The sequence below is a fragment of the Anoplopoma fimbria genome, chromosome 7 (assembly GCF_027596085.1).
Source record: "Anoplopoma fimbria isolate UVic2021 breed Golden Eagle Sablefish chromosome 7, Afim_UVic_2022, whole genome shotgun sequence".
Lineage (NCBI taxonomy): Eukaryota > Metazoa > Chordata > Actinopteri > Perciformes > Anoplopomatidae > Anoplopoma > Anoplopoma fimbria.
The window spans coordinates 5,301,477-5,322,321 of NC_072455.1; the positions used below are offsets into that span (position 1 = coordinate 5,301,477).

General features: G+C 40.8%; 1 protein-coding gene across 1 annotated transcript in view; it reads right to left on the minus strand.

The window, feature by feature from the left end:
• Nucleotides 1-11,556: 11,556 nt before the first annotated feature.
• hnrnpc (heterogeneous nuclear ribonucleoprotein C) overlaps nt 11,557-20,845 on the minus strand; it is a 10,378-nt gene continuing 1,089 nt past the window's right edge. Inside the window, 11 exon segments of the mRNA XM_054601640.1 lie at nt 11,557-12,571; nt 12,683-12,777; nt 12,780-12,818; nt 13,050-13,163; nt 13,284-13,453; nt 13,605-13,652; nt 13,801-13,873; nt 15,397-15,644; nt 16,426-16,475; nt 19,014-19,067; nt 19,592-19,625. Coding sequence (XP_054457615.1) covers nt 12,485-12,571; nt 12,683-12,777; nt 12,780-12,818; nt 13,050-13,163; nt 13,284-13,453; nt 13,605-13,652; nt 13,801-13,873; nt 15,397-15,644; nt 16,426-16,475; nt 19,014-19,034 — 945 coding nt within the window. The 5' untranslated portion in view covers nt 19,035-19,067; nt 19,592-19,625 and the 3' untranslated portion in view covers nt 11,557-12,484.

Consider the following 20,845-nt stretch of genomic DNA (forward strand, 5'->3'; position numbering starts at 1 on the left):
TGTAGCCTCTCTGTTCCTGTTCCAAACCACGATCAGCAGCACCCTCGGCCTGAGGGTGACGATCTCCTTCATCCTCTTGTCCAGCGTCGCTCTAACAAATAAAGACTCAGTGATTTAAATATTTCAGATTGATTCAATTACTTTGAAATCTTTCATATTTTTTTTGTTTCCAACATCAAGGACGTTGATCCTCTGGATTTTCAGCTTTTAGCGGCCCGATCGAATGTCTGTACCATTCCTTGTTATGTCCAAAAAGTCTTTGTCTCTATTGATCCAGATCTACGGGGGCTGGAGTTTTAAACTTTCGCATCCTCCATGTCGGCTCCTCTTCAGCATTTTTGTTGCCTTTGTCCTCCTTTTGCTGTTGTTTTTTGCAAACAGCTCTTTGTGAATAAAGTTGCTTTGATCCACCAGCTCGCTCCTCGTCTCTTCCTCCTCTCTCGGTGACTTCGAGTCGGACTGGATAATGTGCTATAGCTCCAGTTGGTCACTGGTGATCCTTGTAGGCTAAAGCAGGCTCCTTTTAATCACTGCAGTTGACCCTGTGACCCCATCTGCCCTCCGTACACACACACACACACACACACACACACACACACACACACACACACACACACACACACACACACACACACACACACACATACTCTCTTTAACGCTCTACAGCAGCCCTCCTGCTGGCAGCATTCCAACAGGGTTAATGCTGATTGAAGGAGAAGAAAGTAAGAGTGGAATAAAAAAAACCTTGAAGCTAATGATCCAACGCCAGTCTGGCTTCTTTCTGTTTTCCAAATTATCACTCTCACTTAATGCATATAACAGCTTACACATGGCCAGGCTATGCAATGTTCTGCAGAGAGGCCAGAAATAGATTTGAGGATATTTTTTCCGTAAATGTGAGCACACCATTTTTTTTTTTGACATGTTCATATAAATGCTCTCTATCTTAACATGTTTCTGGTCTATTCTTAAATATTTTTTCTTTAAGGTAACAAAAAATACCTTGAGCTTTGCCAAAAGATACCTTATTAAAGGTTTTTAAAGGAGCATTACGCATTCAGAATGAGTAACAAAAGACGGACTAAAATTTAGTACGATTTTTTTATTCAACTGTTGTCTTATGTGCACTGGATTCTGTTCATGAAGTTTCAAGTTTTTCCACTCATTTCATCTATCCCCGAACCCCACAGTTTCAAATCCCTGTCACTCCCCGATCCTCTAATAAAGACACATGACAGCACAACGTTTGCTTTTCAGGCGCTGAGCTGACACACTTATCCAGAGTGATCAACAGCGGGCACATTTAAGCGAGGCCACACCCCTACTCACACCACACGCTGATTATGTTGGTGAGATTATGCTCTATCCATGAGTGTAATTGCAGGAACATACTGTTGCTGTCAGGCGATTTTTAACCTTTTAGCTCAAACAGAAGGATTTTAAGATTTAAGAGTAATGCAAAACAGTTTTTTGTATGTTCAAAATTCCACAGAAAAGGTAATACAATAGAAAATGAATGAGTAAAACTATATATTTAAATGGACCAATAAGAATTTGTACTGCATATTCTGATTTAATCCTTATTATAAGAGAAGTGTCGGTTTGCAGGATGACATGCTCGCCTTGTAACTGAGGTAGAAATAGACACAGTCAATGAGGGGGAAGATAATCAGTGTGTTGCTAAAAGACACTTTGACTTGGCACATACTCATTGTTCTGTTCTCTGATTGCCCCTGTGACCTGATTGTAATAAGATGGGGACGCTGTTTGCACCACTGACAGCAGCAGAGACTACAGACTTCTCTCACTGCACTGTCAACCTAAAATGTAACACACTCGCACTTTATCTGATGCAGGAGAAATTAAAACTGAAAAACACAGACGCATACATTGTGCCTCTTAAAGCGTGAGTGGATTTCATGAACGCAAATGGAAATACAATTTAATGAATGCTTTAATTACTTCCTTGTGTAACAGACTGAACTTGCATTTAATTACCCATGTGCCCTTAATGTTATGAGTTGTTATGCGCTTTTCTGTTTGTGACTTCACGTCCTTGAACACATTGATCATGTGGAGTGGATGAGGACTTAAAAGTGCCTCCACTAATTTGATTATCATGATTGCAAAATCTAAAATGAGCGACTAGAACCAGGACCCCTTGTAGGCCCTGCAGCCACCGGAGCAATCATTGCCACTATAGACAATGCTTGTGATTCCACCAGACACGGCATATCGCGTTTCAGAAGCAACACATAAGCATCCCTCCCATCTGCTGTGCTCAAAATATGTGCCCTATTGAATTTTGATGTGGGCGTTGCACAGAACAGACGGAGTCAGGCAGGTAAAGGAACGGCAAGAGCGTCTGGTTCATTTTCAAAATAAACACCCTCTGCAGACTACCAATCGTATGACATCTCTCCAGCCGCAAATCTTTGATCCATGACGCTCTTAGCTGGACTTTTTCCATAATTCACTTTGTTTGTAGGCTACAGCACAAAATAAGCAAATCAACAAAATCTGCAAGTCGGCAGGCAAAACTATTGGTAGGACAAAACAAAAACTCTCTTGCAGCCGGAGGAATCCCGGCAAATGGAAAGTATTTTTCTTTTTTACTCTGCACTCAGAAATGTGAGTTATAAAATGATAGTCTCACAATCTGTTTCAAAAACTACACGTGGATTTGTCTATAGGCCTGTATCTGTCATTATACTGTATGCTGACGATATCTGATTATCCGTGTTCAACTTTATTAAACTTCTTTAACTACGTAACACTACAGGAAACCAACATTTTTCTGTAAAACTAATATAAAAGCCCCACTTTTAGACAACAAAGTGAAACATCCTTGTGCAGGATTGAAGTACAGGAGGTACTTTACGTTTTTTTGAGACTCGAAATAACAGTGTTTGTAGGAAATGTGACCTTTCCTTTGGAGAAAAACACTGGCAATCAACCCACTCAACCATTTATTCACAGTACCTAATCCCAGGTGGTGCAATTTGGTCTACAAGACTGATTTTTGCACCTTTGATTTTTCGTTACTCTGATTCATCTGCATCTGAGGCGCACATGCGAACATGCTCACCCCATTTTATTTTGTATCTTTTTTTGAATTGACTATTTGCCTCCTTTTCGGTACCTTAAGATTGTAAAATGTATTTGTGCAAAATAAGGCTTTTGCCAAGTTCTCATCTTCCACATGGTTCTCATGTTAATACCCCTTGCCTCAGCCTCAGGGTCTGCATTCATCTGCCTAACACAGACTCTCTCTCTCACACACACACACACACGCACACACACTCTTGTATACACAAACTTGAATGCATTCCTATCAGGTCTTGATGAAGGACAAGTGGATTTGTTTGATGCTGAAAATCAAAAGCACATCAGAAATAGCTCTGCTGCAGACGTCGTCTTTAGCACCATCTAAAAAAGGCTTTGGTGAGAGCTGATGTTTGTGAGAGGAAGCAGAGGGGGGTGAGGACGGGGAGAATAAGAAGAGAGAGAGGGGAAACGGGTAAAAGCTGCTGCATCTCCTCGGGGATTATAGTAGTCTACTGTTACTGTCAATGTCGGCCTTTATAGCAGCTGGAATGTATGCATGTGTTTGTGGGTGTCTGTGATTTCAGACAGCTGCAGGAAAAGGGTGGGGGGGGGGGGGGGGGGCTGCAGTTTTGTTTTCCTGTGGAAAAAAGGGGGTGTGTCCCTGCACACGATTGGCCCAGTGGGCCGACTCGACAATGTGACATCACAACGTCGTACCTGACCTACTTAAAGTGGCCGTGACGTCATCGCTGTCTCTTTCCCCCCCTTTCTTCAATAACAACTCCTTTCTCTTGGCCTCTTTTCGTCTTAATTCTTTCTCTCCCCCGATTTCCAATCCCTCATTTTTTTTGCTTTTTTTGCATTTATCTTCTCCTTTTCTTCCTTGTTCTCCCGTCATACAGAGGCAAACACGGGAATCGAGTTAAAATCGGTGAGAGCGGGAAGAGAGCAAAGAGGCCGAATCATCAACTGTCGCCAATAACCCAATTCCTACAGCTTTATTGATGAATATTAATGTGTTGGAAAGCAGCGCTGGCCCTGATAACGTGACAAAATGGGATGACATGCTTCCACCATATGGACAGAAAGGCTCCGTGGGACCAATGAGAAGGCGCTTCAGTGCTGGTCTTGGTGTTTTTTTTTTTAACTTATACAGTATCTATATGTACAGTGATGATCTCAGTTTTTTCAGTTTTAGTAACTAATATAATCTCATGCATTGAATACATGTGTATCTATTAGAATTACATCACGAGTATAATCAAATTGTGCTAAATGGCTATGGGTAAAGCTCTAATAGGCTCTTGTATGTAAAGTTCATATACTGACTGATTTCATTTTTCTTCAGGCCATGAAAATATGTCGGGGATTCCCAATACTGGCCCCAATAAACTCTGAATTGGTGGATTCAGATTTGACTTTTTTCAAGCTGGACCATATGTTTTCCCATGTTTTTCTGGGAAAAACCAAGCTAATGGAATTCATTTGGAATATAGTCATAAAAAAACCCATAAGATTTCAAATGTGTTTAGTACCTGAATCCAGTCCTCTTTAGGGCTGTACATATGGGACATCTAGGTGAGGTAATCATTGAATCAGGTAGTTACAAGAACTTCAATAAGAGAAAAGGCACTGAGGTTGTTGGAAAGCTTTAAAAGTAGATCTTTACAGATGATAATCTGTTGTGTAAAAAACTGTAAATTTTAAGAGGTATCAACCTCGGCAAAAACTAAGATAATTAGCCCGATTCCAAAAATCACAACTACTCGTTTAAGTGCTTTCATTTAGAAAGCAGGATTTGCAGTATTCAGTATTTTCACATGATGATATTGCTACTGGTACCACTGAAAGCTTTTTGCCCCCCCCCCACACCGTCAGCAGCATCCGTGTGGTGTACATGTATAAGTGCATTACGGTGGAAAAACAGATGTGGCGGTAGATTTTCTGTGTTCCTGAACACAAGCAGATTATCTGTGAGGAGCAGGGACGCTGAGGGCTGATTACAGCTGCAGGGGGGTCGGATCTAATCTAAGGTGACCGCCAGATTAGACAACAACCGCTCCGGAACAAGGGAGGGGGCGGAGGAAAGGATGGAAGGGAAAGTGATAGCGTTAAGGAAAAGAGATGAAGGGAAGGAGATAGGGAGCTAATGGTGACAATGGAAGGCCATGTGGAGGAGCAGTGAGAATGATGGACGGAGAAGGAAGGAGATGTTCATAAAGTAATCCAATTTTTCCTCTCTTAGGTAAAAAAAAAAATGCCAACGGGGGGAAAAAGAGGATCAACAGCCTGAAGCAGAAATTCCTCCACTCGTCCTCCACCTCTTCTTCACCGCTTTGTGTTCAGTGGAAAACCCTCTTACTCACTCATTTAAATTCAAACATGCCATGGGGCTGGTCACAGGGCAACGGCTGCACAACACTGCTCCACACACACACACACACACACACACACACACACACACACACACACACACACACACACACACACACACACACACACACACACACACACACACACACACACACACACAGGCATTGTTACAGTCAGGCTCTTCTTTGTACGGCTAAATTAGGTGCAACCGAGTGCAGCCACAAACAGCACGGACCAAAGGAGAGGAACTTTCTCTTTCATCACAAACATGCTGCCGTTAAATGGTCCGACAGGAGGGGAATCCTTTTTTTTTGTGTCCCGCAGCTTTAACATACGGCAGGCACTGCCGAACGACAAGAAAAGAGGGGAAAAGTAATTGAATAAATCAAAATGAGCAGCAGGGATGGGGTTTCATTGGCCCAACAGCTGCCAGAATCTGCAGGTGTTGTTTGAACGATTAGTCAACTATGTTGTCAATCAACCTTCATTTTGATAGTAGCTGATTGATTGTTGAAAAAATGTCAAAAAGAAAAAATGGTATGAACTAGAACCAGAACAATTTAGTTCTCAAATGTGGGGATTTGCTTCTTTTCATACATTATTATAATATTAAATATCTTTGGGTTTTTGGACTTTTTGTTGGGACAAGATCAACTCCAAAACCTCATGGACTATTTTGCATCTCTTCATTGAGTAAATAATAAAAACACATGAATTGAAACTAAAAGGGTTATCGCTCATATCAATATGAATAAAAAATATTTGGTTTAAATTTGAGAGAAAGACAAAGAAATACCAAGAATACAGTCATCTCCAAACAAAAACAGATAAGCTTTACCCTCCATCATGACTCTGTGTCGGCAGTGGGTGCATCAGTCATTACCAGAGTTAAAAGACTGGGAATTAGGTGCAAATTGATATTAAAACAGTGTTAATTTCCTTCTTGCTATTTTTGCTTCTTTCATGCTGTCACACACACACACACACACACACACACACACACACACACACACACACACACACACACACACACACACACACACACACACCTGTACAGTTGGCTGTATTGTCTGACTGAAATGCATTTGCGGGCAGACCGACTTTTCTCTTACTCTCTTATTAAAAAGTTGGTTAAATTACTTTTATCTACTTTTATATACTCTTTCATCGTGCTTTTGCTTCACAATCCTTCCGTCTGCTCCGTCTTTCTCATTCACACAAAGAGCTCCTGATGACTCACTCCCTCCCCTCCTCCCTCCCCTCCCTGCTTCTCGACCTCTGTGCAGCCCTGTAATGCTCTTCCCTTTCATCTCCCTCCTCCTCCTCCTCCTCCTCCCCCTCCTTCACACCCTCCTCATCCCTCGCTCCCTTCCTCCTCTCGCTTCGTCTCGGCCGCGACCTCTTTTATCTTCCCTCCCTCCTTCACCTCAGTCACCTGCGCGTCATTCGCTTCTGTTCATTTTCACTTTCACATGTTTGTTTGGACGGTTTGGGGCTGAGGCCATGTCCACATTAACCCGTTTTCACTCGTTTTCAAATGAAAACGGGGTTTTCAGATCTCCGTCCACACGTGCGTTTCAGCATCGTTTTCGAAATGATGTGCGTCCAGACTTGCTCCCCTGAAAACGAATATCACCTGACTATTCACGTACACTGGGCGTGCGCGGTGTAAACAGGAAGTACATTGGTTGCTTGGGTACAGATGATAGATTACACTACTCTTGATCCTCGTCGTGCTTGATACTTAACAACTTCCTCTAAAATCTTCCTCCATGAACTCTAAACAGACACATTTCGTGGAAGTTTTTAGAAGTTTTATTTTTACAACACTGCAGGTCTAACTCTATCTCTCCCACACAGACAGCACATGTACTTTAAATGAACAGTCATTAAACGAAGTTTACTAGATTACGGGTCCCTACATTTGGTCAACACTAGTAGTCATTAGTCCGTTCTGTAGGGCTGATAAGGCCGCGGGACACGCCCCTTTAATCTCTCCATATCAGCTGATTCCAGCTGAAGCCAAAGACCGCTAACCCCCTCCGTTGCCATGGGTGACCTGTGCTCCCCTGGGTCCTAAGTCCCTACATGTTTGAACGTCTATGTACAAACATTTGTAACAAATACCACATGATCCATGTTGAATTAACCTGCTAGTCGATCGGTATCAAGGCTGTTGTTGTTGTTCTCTTACGGAAAGGGGTCACGTGGTAAGGGGGTGACGAATCAGGGAATGACACGTCATAACTGCTAAGAACCAATCAAATAGCGAACGCCGGTGCCTACGTCATCGTTTTCAAACTTATCCGTTTTCGGTGCCCTAAAACGCCGTGTAGTGTGGACGATCGGTGCAAACGGAGAAAAAGATATGCGGATTCATTTGAAAACGGGTTAGTGTGGACGTGGCCTGAGTTATGAGAGCAATGGGAGCCAAAATCATCCGTCTTCGGGGTGTAATATTACACTTAAGGGCTTCTAAACAACTTTAAAATGCTGACTATGTTACGTGGACGAGAACAATGTCCACCACGAAATGATTACGTGACAACAAAACAAGTGTAATGATGATAAAGTAGCTTTATGTTGCAAAATCCAATCACTTTGAGTTAAAAGGAGCATGTTTTGTAGCCATTTGTAGCCATTGTGTTAAAATTTGTTGATGACTTTGTTGAAAAAACTGTTATATGTGAACTAGACACCAAAAAAACCTCCATGTTTAAGATAAAGCTGGATGTCCCTATACCTGAAAATCACCAAATCAATATGTACCGGATTAGTTTATGATTAAAGAAATAGTTTACCATTTTGACATATTCCCTTACTCACTTTCTTTTAGGGAGTTGAATGAGAAAATTGATGCCTGTATGTATAAAAATTGAGCTTAAAGCCAGCAGCCGGTTTGGTTAGCTTAGCTTAGCTTAGCGCAAAGGCTTCAAACTGGTGGAAAACAGCTAGCCAAGCTCTGGTCAAAACAAACAAAAAAAACAGTCTTTTGGCAAAAACTAAGCTCTTGTTGAATGATACGGCTCACACTGTATATTCATAAAAACATTATTACAAACTGCTCTTATGGTAGAGTGAGGTTTGTCACATTATAAACCCATTAGTAAAGTGATTAAGTCACACAGGCGTAGCTAATGATGTCGTTAATGGTTTGGCTACTGAGCACGCATGCACACAAAGGGCTCAGCTGGCAAAACCTAAATAGAATGCAGCCATTTTAAATGTCATTAAAGCCATGTCCTGCCATGTTTCCTTGTTAACTCCTTCACTATAAACATAGTGAATCATATCTTGTATTTTTTTTTTTACCAGTCTCCTAAACAAATCAGCCAGCTCTACATCGTGTTTAAAAAAAAGAGTTCCTTCAAACTGTCATTCTGTCACATTTGAGATGGTGCCACATTCACATAACGTTTGCTAAAGAGCAGATAAATCTAGCAGGGACACATCGATGGAGGACTTACAGAAGATGCGTCTTGCTTTATAGGCTGTCACAAAACACGCTTTAAATATTCATTCCTTCAACGTTTTTTATGATGAGTTAAATTAAATGTTTTTTATGTTTAATTTAAAATAAAATCCATGACGGTTCACTGCACTGACAGCTGTCAATGGATACACTTTGCTGGAATCAAACCTTTGACCTCTCGCTTTAATGGACACTCACCGTAACAACAAGGCTGTCGGGCTGCTAAAACACGCTTTAAATATTCATTCCTTCAACGCACCACCTCTGGTCTGTGAAAAATACTTAGCGTCCACCTCCAAAGGTCAAAACAGGCCAGTGACACTGTGTTTTTTATGATAGTTAAATGTTTTTTATGTCTTTATTTTAAAGAAAATAAAATCGAAAAACATGGTGGAAATGCATTTTTCAACAGACTGATTTTTTGTCTAATTGTTCATTTAAGTATTTGTATGTACGCGTGCAGAATTCCCACAACTTTCCACCATGTGTTAAGCTATTTAGAGCAATTAAAAAGTGAAAATAGTGAATGTTTTGATCTCAGAAAGGGTGCTAAAAACAGGACGCGTATATGTGTGAGAATATGCGACCAGAAAGTGTGAAATATTGTGTGTGTGTGTGTGTGTGTGTGTATTGTGTGTGTGTGTGTGTGTGTGTGTGTGTGTGTTCCCCATAAGATCCCAACCTCCCACTGTACTCATTCCTAATCTCATTAATGTTCATTTAGCCACGGTCGGGCATGCATACATCATATGGAATAGCTTCATACATATGTGAGTGAACGCTTCACATTCAAAAGCATCAGATTTATATTTCGTTTGACGGCTTCTTGGATGGTTCTGTCATCCAATGCAAATAAATAAAGAGCGGCAGTGTTTCGGGCCTGTGCTGGAATGCGACTCAATGTTATAATCTGTTCATTTGATGAATGAAAACATAGGCATATCCATGAGTTTCCTTGAAATTGCACATCATATATATTTGTCAGTGATAAACAGTGAAACATTTCCCATCCTGTAAAGCATTTACACAAGAACAACCACCTGTGCTTAGAAGACGTCTCACTCAAACTGTTTAACACCATTTCCAAATATCCCCCCCCCCCCCCCACCTTTAGTGAACGCCACAAAATCTTCTCCGCTCGTCTCTCCATCTGTCGGCTACTCCCTCCATCTGTCTTCTGTGGCTTGTTCATCCCCCCCTCCATCATCCATATTCATTATCCATCCCCCCCCCTCCACCTGTCGGCTACTCCCTCCATCTGTCTCCAGTCTTCTGTGGCTTGTTCATCCACCCCTCCATCATCCATATTCATTATCCATCCCCACCCCCTCCACCTGTCTGCCGTTCCCTTGTTAATCACGGTTCATCTTGAAGACTGCTGGTTATTGATAAGTTGTCCCTCTTTTTTTATTCCTTCCAGAGCTCTGTGTTCTTCCCCTCATCACCGAGAGCCACAAGGCCTCAGCAGACGAGACGGGATCACGTGTATTAATGAGGAAGCCGTGTATTGATTGCGGTTTTGTCATTTTTTTTGTGTTGTGACATTTTGGACTAACAAGCTGTTTTGCTTAAAGCAGATTTCTTGAAAAGTTAAGCTCCTTTAAATCCCCCCACAAACTACAAACAAACAAAAAAAACATATGTTCTTACTTAAAATGGTATTAAGGCATGCACATAGTTTTGTTTGCACACAGGGGATTTTCAAACTGTGGCATGCGCTTACACTGCACGCGGTGAAAGGCAATTAAGATTCAGCCAATTATACCCGTGAGCATAGGTTGCCGCTATCTGCGTCAAAAATCACACCCTTTAAACGAGGTGTCCTTATCTCCGATGTCCATCGCGATTAAACTTCGAAAAAAAAGTCGAAAACTCCAGAACTTGCCTGAAAATCATCAAGTTTTTAAGTTTTCTTCAGTGTCAAAAGTAATTCAATGATAGGTTTCTGTAAATGCATGTGTATATTCCAAACATGAAGTGCTAATAGCTTATTCTGCATACTTTTATTGGTGCTAAAATGTTAACAAATATAGGCAAACTAACAATTTGTGTGGCGCACAGCTAACAAACTGACTCCACTTTACTTCTTGTTTACATCTCGCAAAGCATTATGGGACCTGTGCCTCCAAAATTGAGCATGGTCACCCCCCAAATAGAAATTAACACAAAAAATAATAATAGGAATGACAAACTCCCTCAATATTTACTTTACACTTTTTGTTGTCCCCTTTTTTCTTTAAGAGTAAGACTTTGAAAACCCATGTTTTGATAAAGATATCAATTTTTTTTGAAACATTAGCCTTTCACCCATTGTATTTGAAAATCAGCTGTCAACAAACTATTTTATTTCAGAAGTTATAGAGAAACATATTTCCAGCTGGGCATATGAAAGCAAAACTCCCTGCATGGCAAACAGTTTTGACGAAGTAATAATTTCAAACTCAATTCATCCTCGACATGCGTGCTCTGCTCTTAATAGCTACTCCCACCTAATATATATTTTAAATCACACTCTCAATCTATTGCACAACTCATATTTTCCATTATCTATCCACCATGCAAATGACCCACAGCATCACACTGCCCCTGAATGCACCTGCCAAATGGATTTTTTTTTTTAATTAAAAACTCAGGACAGGTTCCAACTTGGAAAACATGTTTATTCACTTTCACCAGTGCAGTTGAATGACACAAAAAAGAAAAAAAAAAAAAAATCAACAGGAAGTGACAAACATGGAGTAGCCACTGCATTACAGAAGTCAGTTAAAGTTGCAACAAAGAAAACTATATTCAGAGCAATGGAGATTTGGTCTGAGCGTTTGCGCAGTCTGACGTGAGGTTTTTGTACACGCTCATGTTGACAAGCAGGAGGGGGAACTGAGGAGCTGGCTGTCTTTTGTGTGGCCAGTTGTAATGATACACTGCCACCTGCTGGTTAGGAGGCAGCAGTACAGCAGCTGGAACAGGAATATATATATATATACTGTATTACCATGTCTGGTATTTTGTCTCAAGCCTAAAATTCAAACCGTATTATATTATATTTTTTCTGCTTTTTTTGTCTCAATGTTAGCTACCAACAGGTGGTAATTTGTTCAATATTTGACATAAAATAAACACCTTCATAAAAGAAACAAAAAAAAAACCAATTTGTTTATATTGGAGTGGCTTATTAGCCCTGAGTTCAAACACAATATGTTATACAATGTTACATTTATCCTCCATTGAACTTGCATTTTTCTCTAAATGTAACAAATCAAAGTTAGCATTTATCCAATAGCAGAAATATAAGTCAGAAAACAGAAGTAAGAAATATCTAATTACCAACTTGAAAGAACATTAGAAAAAAAAAAAAAAACAGAAACAACTACTTCATGACGTGTGTGAGGAAGCAATATCTACAATAACGCTGTATATACTGTGAATGTCCAGTCAGTTCAGCAGATATGAGCACATAAACACTGTGTACAGGTCTGGTGTGGGGATGCAATCTTACACAACTTGTGTACGTTATATGTGTGTGTGTGTGTGTGTGTGTGTGTGTGTGTGTGTGTGTGTGTGTGTGTGTGTGTGTGCGTGCCTGTGCGATGTTTAGGACTCGTCTCCGTTGGCGCTATCTCCGTCGTCCTCTCCTTCCTCGTGCTCCTCATCGTCGTCCTCTCTCCCTCTGCTCTTCATCTGCACAGAGCGGAAGAAATAACACTTTATTCATCTCATATGAGCTCTTTGTCTCGCACTCCCCCAATCCCCCCCCGGTTTCCCTCCCCTTCTCCTCGTCGCTGTTCTCACCTCGTCGTCGTCGTCCAGCAGATCTCCGTCCTCGTCTGAGTCGTTCATGCCCCGTTTCAGCCCGTCACATTTCTTGCTGGAGGTGGAGGAGTGGAGGGGGACACCTCGCCTGGTTCTGGTTTGCAGCCCTTCATATCTGGGTAAATAGGGGGAGGGGGGGTGATAAATAAAAGCACATTTTTTCTGAACAGTGGGGAAAAATGTGATAAATAAAAGCACATTTTTTTATCCAAAGCGACTTACAGTCAGTGATTTCTCTGCATTAGACGGATCATCCACATCTTTGTTTTTGTATAATTCTGTGTCTTTCACGCTGGTATAAAGTTCTGATTGGAGATCATCCAGACATAAAGTTTGCGAGGCCCACCTGACTTCTTGCTGTGGTCCTTCTCCATGCGCTCCAGGCTCTCCAGCAGGTAGTCCACCTTGTGTTTGATCTGCGTGAGCTCTCTCTTGATGGTCTGCAGATCGTCTACCTTCACTGTGGGAGGACAAGCAGTTCGAAAAAATAACTAAAAATTCTCATTAAGGTGATGATGCGACGGAGCAACGAGGGGGTGGGGTGGGGATGGGTCAGCTGACAGAAAACCGTGGAACCTACTGTTACGGGAGGTCCTCTGGCTCGTCTTGGAGGACGAGGAGAAGCTGGTTTTGGTTCGTCGGCTGCCTCCTCCTCCTCCGCTCACGCTGACCCTCGGGCGCTTGGAGGGGATGACGGCGCGGGACAGGGGGGGAGGAGGGGGAGGCACGCGGGACTGGTAGGAGTACATCCTGAGAGACAAACAAGAAAACATGATTGTTTTGTCTTACAAAATCAAAAAAAAAAAAAAAAAAAAACTTTAAGAAAAACAGGGGCATTACTGAACAAACTTAAGTTGACCCAAACTATATATTGAAGGTGTAAAAGAAGGACCTGGCTTACCTATCGTAGTAATCTCTCTGGAAGTCATAGTCCAAATCAACAGATGAACTGTGGAGAGAGCAGAGACGGGGTAGAAATATGAACTACAGCACTTATCTCTGACATGAAGCTATACTCTCTGATTTGACGCTTTTTTTTTTAAGCCTGTCAGGAATCACTGGTGGTTGTGAGCGTGTGTTCGAGTGCACACACACACCTGTACATGTCTCCTGCAGAGCGCTTCACTGTCTTCGATCGGTGAGGTTTGGGCTCGCCCGCCAGGTTGATGTCTGAGGGAGAGGAAAAAAAAAACACACACACACAGAGTCAAGGAGGAGTGACGAGACGCACAGCAGTTGGGAGAAAAAAAAACTCGTTAGGAACCGAAGGTGTGAAATTCCAATTAACACGTTTCATCGCTCCTTTTTCCCACCTGGTGGCGTTTTATTTTGAAGGATTGACGCAGGTTTTATCCCTTACCGGAGGTGGTATTCGCAGATAATTACTCACATTTATTTTTAAAAACCTGCGTTGAGCATCAGACAGGTCAGAAAATATTTAGTGTTACGAGAGATGTTGATGTTTTTTAAATATATCATTGTGTAAAATAATAGGCCTTTTTCTACGGCGGACATTTTGATTCGTCACATGAAAGGCACAGGTGTCACTAACAACCTCAACGATGGCTCTGTTCTATTAAAGTGAGCCAGCATGCACCATACAAGGAACCAGAAATCAAATCTTGCGAAATGGAATTCAGCCGTCGGTTTTAATCAAACCTGTGCTTTTATTTTTTTAAACCACAGATCAAAATGTCTCCTATAACAAAAGGCAAACATCTTCCTTCCTGTGTTGTTTTTTTTTAATTCCTGGTTTGCAGCACTAGAGGGCAGCACTGAGGCTCAGCCGTCTGGGTCATGAGATTTGAAGGTGAACTGACTTTAAAGGCAACTAAGAGTGACGACATGTTTACGTGTTGTCGCCCTGCCACAGATTCATGGAATGTTTCTGTCTTTTGCCCAATGCGTGCTGGGACAGGCTCTGGCACTGCGATGGCCTTTTAAATAGAAACGAGCTGGCACAGTGATGTCCTGGAGTCTTAAAGTCAACACATGGTGATTAATGCATCGTGCAACAAACACTGTATAATCTAAGAACTGTGCAGCTTTGGTTGGATTTGCTCTCTTGTTTTTCTCGAACTTGTGTCGACGAGTTTTTGACTCAGCGAGCTCATATTTTTAATATCTTACAATGTCGTGCACACATATGTCTGAGACATATTTGTATGTAAATTAATGTCTATGAGTTATTATCTTATGTCAATCAAAATCAGAGCAGAGCAGGAGGCACTGATAGCCCTCTGGAACATTTCAGAATATACTTTTCATAACCAGGTTGCATGTCGAGATTACACACGTGACTTTAGACTGTCTATATGTATATAAACATTTTGCTTCTACACAAATATTAGCAAATTATTTAACAGACAGTCTTAGAAAAATATAGATTTTTTCTTTAAAAATGTGGGGGGTAAAAGGGGAGGTTTGGGTCGAAAATTGCACCTTTTTTTCCCCAATACAGCATCATCAGTCACACCCAAACTTTCCTAAAAGAAGTGACACTTAAATAAACTGCAGATCCCCAGTATTAACATATTTGGATTCATATATTTCAGAATAAAAGTCCTTTTTTTGGGTTTGTTTTCATAAAAGGGGAGTCCAGGACAGATTTAAAGGCCCAGGACTGGACTCCCTGACTTTTACATCTCCATCTCTGCCCCGCCTCTTTTTATTTCCCCCCCTTTCCACCTCACCTAGCACCTGCCCCACGATCATGCGGCCGTCCTCGCTGACCACGGCGGCGCGGGCGTTCCTCTCATTGGCGTACTGCACGAAGGCGTAGCCCTTGTGGACGGAGCAGCCCACGATCTTGCCGTACTTGGAGAAGATGGCCTCCACGTCGGCCTTGGTGACCAGCAGGGTGTTGAGGTTGCCGATGAAGACGCGGGAGTTGAGGGAGCGCGGGTCAGTCTTGTTGGTCACGTTGCTGCTGGCCATCGGGCTTACCGAGTAGACAGTAGACAGGGGGGGAGGGTGGAGAGGGGTGGAGGTGGAAGGTGGGGGGAAGGGAGATGAAACAGACACGGAAAAGGAGATATGAGATTTTTCTTTTTTTCTTGCACCATAACTAGTATCTCTGCACCTCGGTCACGGTGACCTTTGACCCTGTGAGCGTTAAAGCTCTTTAATTATGGGGCTTTATACACACTGCTTAAGATTGAGCATGTGTCAATAAAGGAAAAAGAATACAGAAGGCTACAGCTGTTGTTATTATTTTTATATAATATATTATCTGTCGTATAATCTGGCAGAAAACTGAAATCAAAATTTTTTAAATTGCTTTTTTTTTTTTTTTACGATTTACAGTCCAAAACTAAAAATAATCAAATATAAAGTCATTTAAAAAAGAGAAAAATTTAGCTTTACTGGTTGTGAATCACTTAAAAAATGATTCATTATGAAAATTGTTACTATTTTTCTGACTATAAAGTTATCATTTCAGCACTTATGACACATAATAGGCTCATTTCCTGGTATTAACACAAAAAAAGCATTGCAATAATTAAGCTTAATTAAGGAAAGTTCAGGGTGCTACTTTCTACTTCCTACAATACAGTTGTATTTCATCACAGAGGGGTACTTGAACACATCTCACGCACGCTAAATGTGTGTGTGTGTGTGTGTGTGTGTGTGTGTGTGTGCACGTTCACAAGGGTTCTACAGGTGGATATCAGACAGCAGAATAGAACAGTGTGATCGGATCATAAGCAGCCAGCACTCACTCCATCGTGTCTGTGCTCAGGTCGGTGGAGGTCTGCCTGCCTGTCTGAGTCTGTTGGAGAGAAGAGGGTTGTCGAGGAACTATGAGAAACGTGAGTCAGTGACTGCGGGGAGACATCTAATACACCTCCAAAAAAAAAAAAAAAAAAAAAAAGTTGCTTTTCTTGGATTTTTTTTTCTGCAAACCCAAGTTGTGCTTCAAAAATGAAGAGGGGCTAATAGATACAATGTTTTATAACCAAAGAAAATGGAGGCAGCCATTTAAAAAAAAAACATACAAAAAAAAAAAAAACCTGTGGGATTAATGGTGGTTTGTTATGACAGAACAGGATATATTTGTATTTGTGGAACTGGTAACTTCCTTGTTCTAGATAAGGAAGAAAATAAACACTCTACAGTCCACCTGCAGTAAAAAAAAAACACCACCTAAATGAAGCTTATACTGTAAAATACTACATCTGGTTATTCATATCTCAGTGTAAACATGATCAACACTACTAGCATTGTAGTTACTCAGCTTCCAGACTGTGGAGAAGCACAGGGGACACTTTGTTTTTGCCTCCAGTGGTAAAATTTGATAAACGCAGACATTTTCTCTTTACATGTTTTATGATCTCCTCGAGTTTGTTTGTCAGTTCTAGAGACTCTATGGAGAAAAACTAGACGCGTGAATTCATCAATATCAAATATATATATATTTTTTTTTAAAAAAGGTCCTATTTGTTCCTAATGAGGATTTTTGAAACTTCGCTCTGCTGCTCCGAAAAGGAAGTCCCATTGATGGGTCGCACAGTCGGAGAAGAGTGAAGTACGTGGGCTTTAACGCGAGAGGAAAGAGGTCAGAGGTCAGATTGTCGCTGCATTAGTTGCAAACGCTTGCAAAGTTATGCAACATTGCAGGAGGGGGGGACATTCTCAGAAAATCAATCTGACAAAGACGACTGTTTAAAAAGGCCACTATGACATGCAGCCTCAGAATTTAAATATTTCCTCAATGCAAGGTGTTTATTTTGGGATATTCTCTCAGCATCAGGACACAAACGCTTTTGTTACTCGCTGACCTTTTGGTGGTTCTATGTTTTTTTTTTTTTTTCTTTCTTTTCTAACTCCCTCTCAACCCCCCGGCGCCCTACATCTTATTACCAACCACGTCAGCCATTACAGAGCCACATCTCACCTGCCAAAGCAGAGGCACTGCTGCCAGCGGGGCTAAACTGTAGCCTCTCGCTCTCCGGGCCGGTAGCTACCAGCAGGGGAGGCCCGAAAGCTTAACACCCCGCTCTCCTCTGCGTTATTTGGCCGGGGGACGTGGCTATTGCTTGGCGAGCGGACAGGGAGTCTACAGCCACCGGGTGTGGACTATCACAGGCTGCTTAGCAAGTGTTTCTAGATCTTTGTGGCGTGTTGGGGTTTCAAGACGGGAATACTCAGGGTTTATGTACGAGCAAGACGCCAGATTATAGGCAGACATCTATTGGGAGAATTTGGTACGTATTTATTATAACACACAAAGTGGACAAAATAACAGGAACATCTTAAATGTAGATGAAAAATGGTGACGCCCATCTTTGTTATTTGAGGTGCTGATTCAACGTCATCTCCAGCCATCGTTCAGTAAATGTATTTGTTTTGCGTATTTATTGCTAGTTATGAAGACATACTGTTCGGCACTTTTTTGGAGACTTTTCCGTCACGCGACATTATATGATTTTGCAGCGTCTGTGTCGTCTGCCTATGTTACAAATGAAGTTGCAGCACTCCTTATCAGCTCTAACAAGAGTTTCCCCCTTTGGTTTGTTTATTTTTGAGTTCCCTTGGCAACCTGAGAAAGGTTTATACACTATATAATCTGAATAAACTGGACAATATAAGCTTCACAGAGGTGGTGTTTATTGCAGCGCTGTTATGTTGGATTGCATTTCACTGTAAGGTCCCCATAGTTCTTTCATTCCAAATTAAATATCTCAATTTACGGCCTCAAGTGTTTACAGTGGCTCCTCATATTAAGGGTCCATTCATAGCACGTGCGCATGATATTTACATTTATACATCAGCGATAACTGATCCTCTGCCTCATCTGGGCTTTATTGTGTGAGGTGGCCTACAGCTGAGACTTCCACAGATATAATGGTGTTGTCTGGAAATCTTTTAGTTTCATTTTTGACCGGCTAGCGGGTTCATTAAGAACAGATCAGTTATGTGAATGTTTGTGCTTTGACTGTGAGAGACGCTGCGGCTGCAGCTCTGACGCCCGGACACGGACAAGACAAAATGACAGAAAGCAGTTTGGTATACACGTGCATGGAGCCGTGTTTGGTTTGTGTGCATGTACTTTATAGATTTAAGGGGATTTACAATAAAGGAAATGATGGATAGAAATGTGATCTTAATTTTTGGGGGTTTTAACAAGGTTTTAAAAGCTCAGTGTAGCTGATAATTGTGATAAATGCAACCTAGAAACAGTTTCTACTGAAACTATTTAAAAGGAAAATATACTTATATCAAATACACTCATCATTAGTGATTACAGAGGATGTTAGTATTTCATGGTATTCAGTATGCATGCTTATTTGAATGGGTTCAAACTTACTTTCGGTGATAATGGTGACATTATTGTTATTATCAAGAGCAGGTATCTTTTTTTCTGTATGGGTAATAGACCAGATTTGACTCCATCAAAAGGCATGCACTCAAAAGACAAAAAAAACACAATTACAAAGCAAAGGCAGCACTTATTTAGCCTTTGTCAGAGCCAGTACTTAATCCGAGGACTGGATGCAAGGAGGGAGTCGAGGGAGTGTTATTCAGCGATTAGCTATGAATCTATAGATCGGGGCCTCTCGTAATCAACACTGAACATTATGCATTTGATTATAATAAACTGGGAACATGTGGGGGGAAAGCTCAGGTAAAGGGGGCCACTAGTGTCAAACAGTCTGAAAAATGTAGCAGTTGATCTTCTACTTTCACAGCACAAAAAAAAAAAAAAAAAAAAAAAAAAACACTACATGCTATTTGCTCTAGGAAATCCAAAAAGGGGGGAGAAATGGGCTGAATCACAGAGGGGTGGAAACAAAAGTGGAATATTAAGAAGAAAAAAAAAAATATATGATGCAAAAGTTGAGGTGAAAAATAAACAAAAAAAAAAAAAGGTTGAGACCAACTTACGATTTGCCGCTGCTCAAAAAAGTGGCTTCAAAAACTAAACAGGGGGGAAACAAAAAAACGTAATATTAGAAAAGAGGCCATTGTTAAAAATGAACTTATACTGTTTTAAAAAATATTAATAATGCCCTCAATGAAACTGGCTGGTCTTTACTATGAGTTTAATAATTAATAAAAAATGAAAATAAAATATATAAATGTTTAATATAATATCTAAATATTAATTATTTAAGTATGAAGAGAAAAAAGTAAAAAAATAAATAAAATAAAATAAATGCTCTCAATGACACTGGCACTTATTTACTATGAATTTAAAAATGATTAACTGAAAAAAATATATAAATAAAAAACGTATCAAACAGAGACTTTGCAGGCACGTAACTACAAGATAGAAGAAGCTACTATTTAAGTATTGAGGGAAATATGTATCAAAAAACCCCCAAAAAAGCAAAAATATTAACGCCTTCAATGACACATCTTTACTATGAACTTAAAAATGAGTATTTCATTAAAAAAAAAATCCACAAAGCTATCAACCAGAGACTTTGCAGGCAGGCAACTACAAGATAGAAAAAGTATTAATGTAACTAATAATTCATTGATGTTCATCACAATTTTTTTCCATACTATTCTGAGACTGGCTTCTACTCCCTCTGACACTTCTACTTCTCCAGATAGTGAACCGCAAATTTGATTCAACTTTTCCAAAACAAACCCACTGTTAATCTAGAACAGGAGTTAGCAGGCAAAACATGGCACCAACACTGCCAGGGTTTGGTGCATTAATGATAAGATCAGTTGATGTGTAGCATCACAAAAAGAAAAAAATCAAAAAGCTTATGCAAAAAAAATTGTGAATGGATTAAAAAAAAAAAAAAAAAAAAAAAAAGATGTTGCCTTTCCTAAAAAAAAAATAAATACAAAATGACTGTCTACCTGCAATAATAACCTGCTTATTTCTGCCCAGACCTCTACAGATATGTCAGCTGACATACTAATAATTGATTACCCCAGAGTAAAGGGTCAGCCACAAAACAGCGCCCCTGGAGCCTGGAGGGACTCACCCTCAAGGACACTTCCAGAGGACACACTTGGGGGGCCAATGGGAGTGGGGCAGAAAAACTGGGATGTGCAGTTTTTAAAAAGGGGAGGGGAGGGGGGGGGGGGGGGCATCAACAACTGCAATTCTACCCTGACTTCCCATTATAAGTTCAGAAAAGACGTATTTTCCAAAATATATATATATATATAGAAATA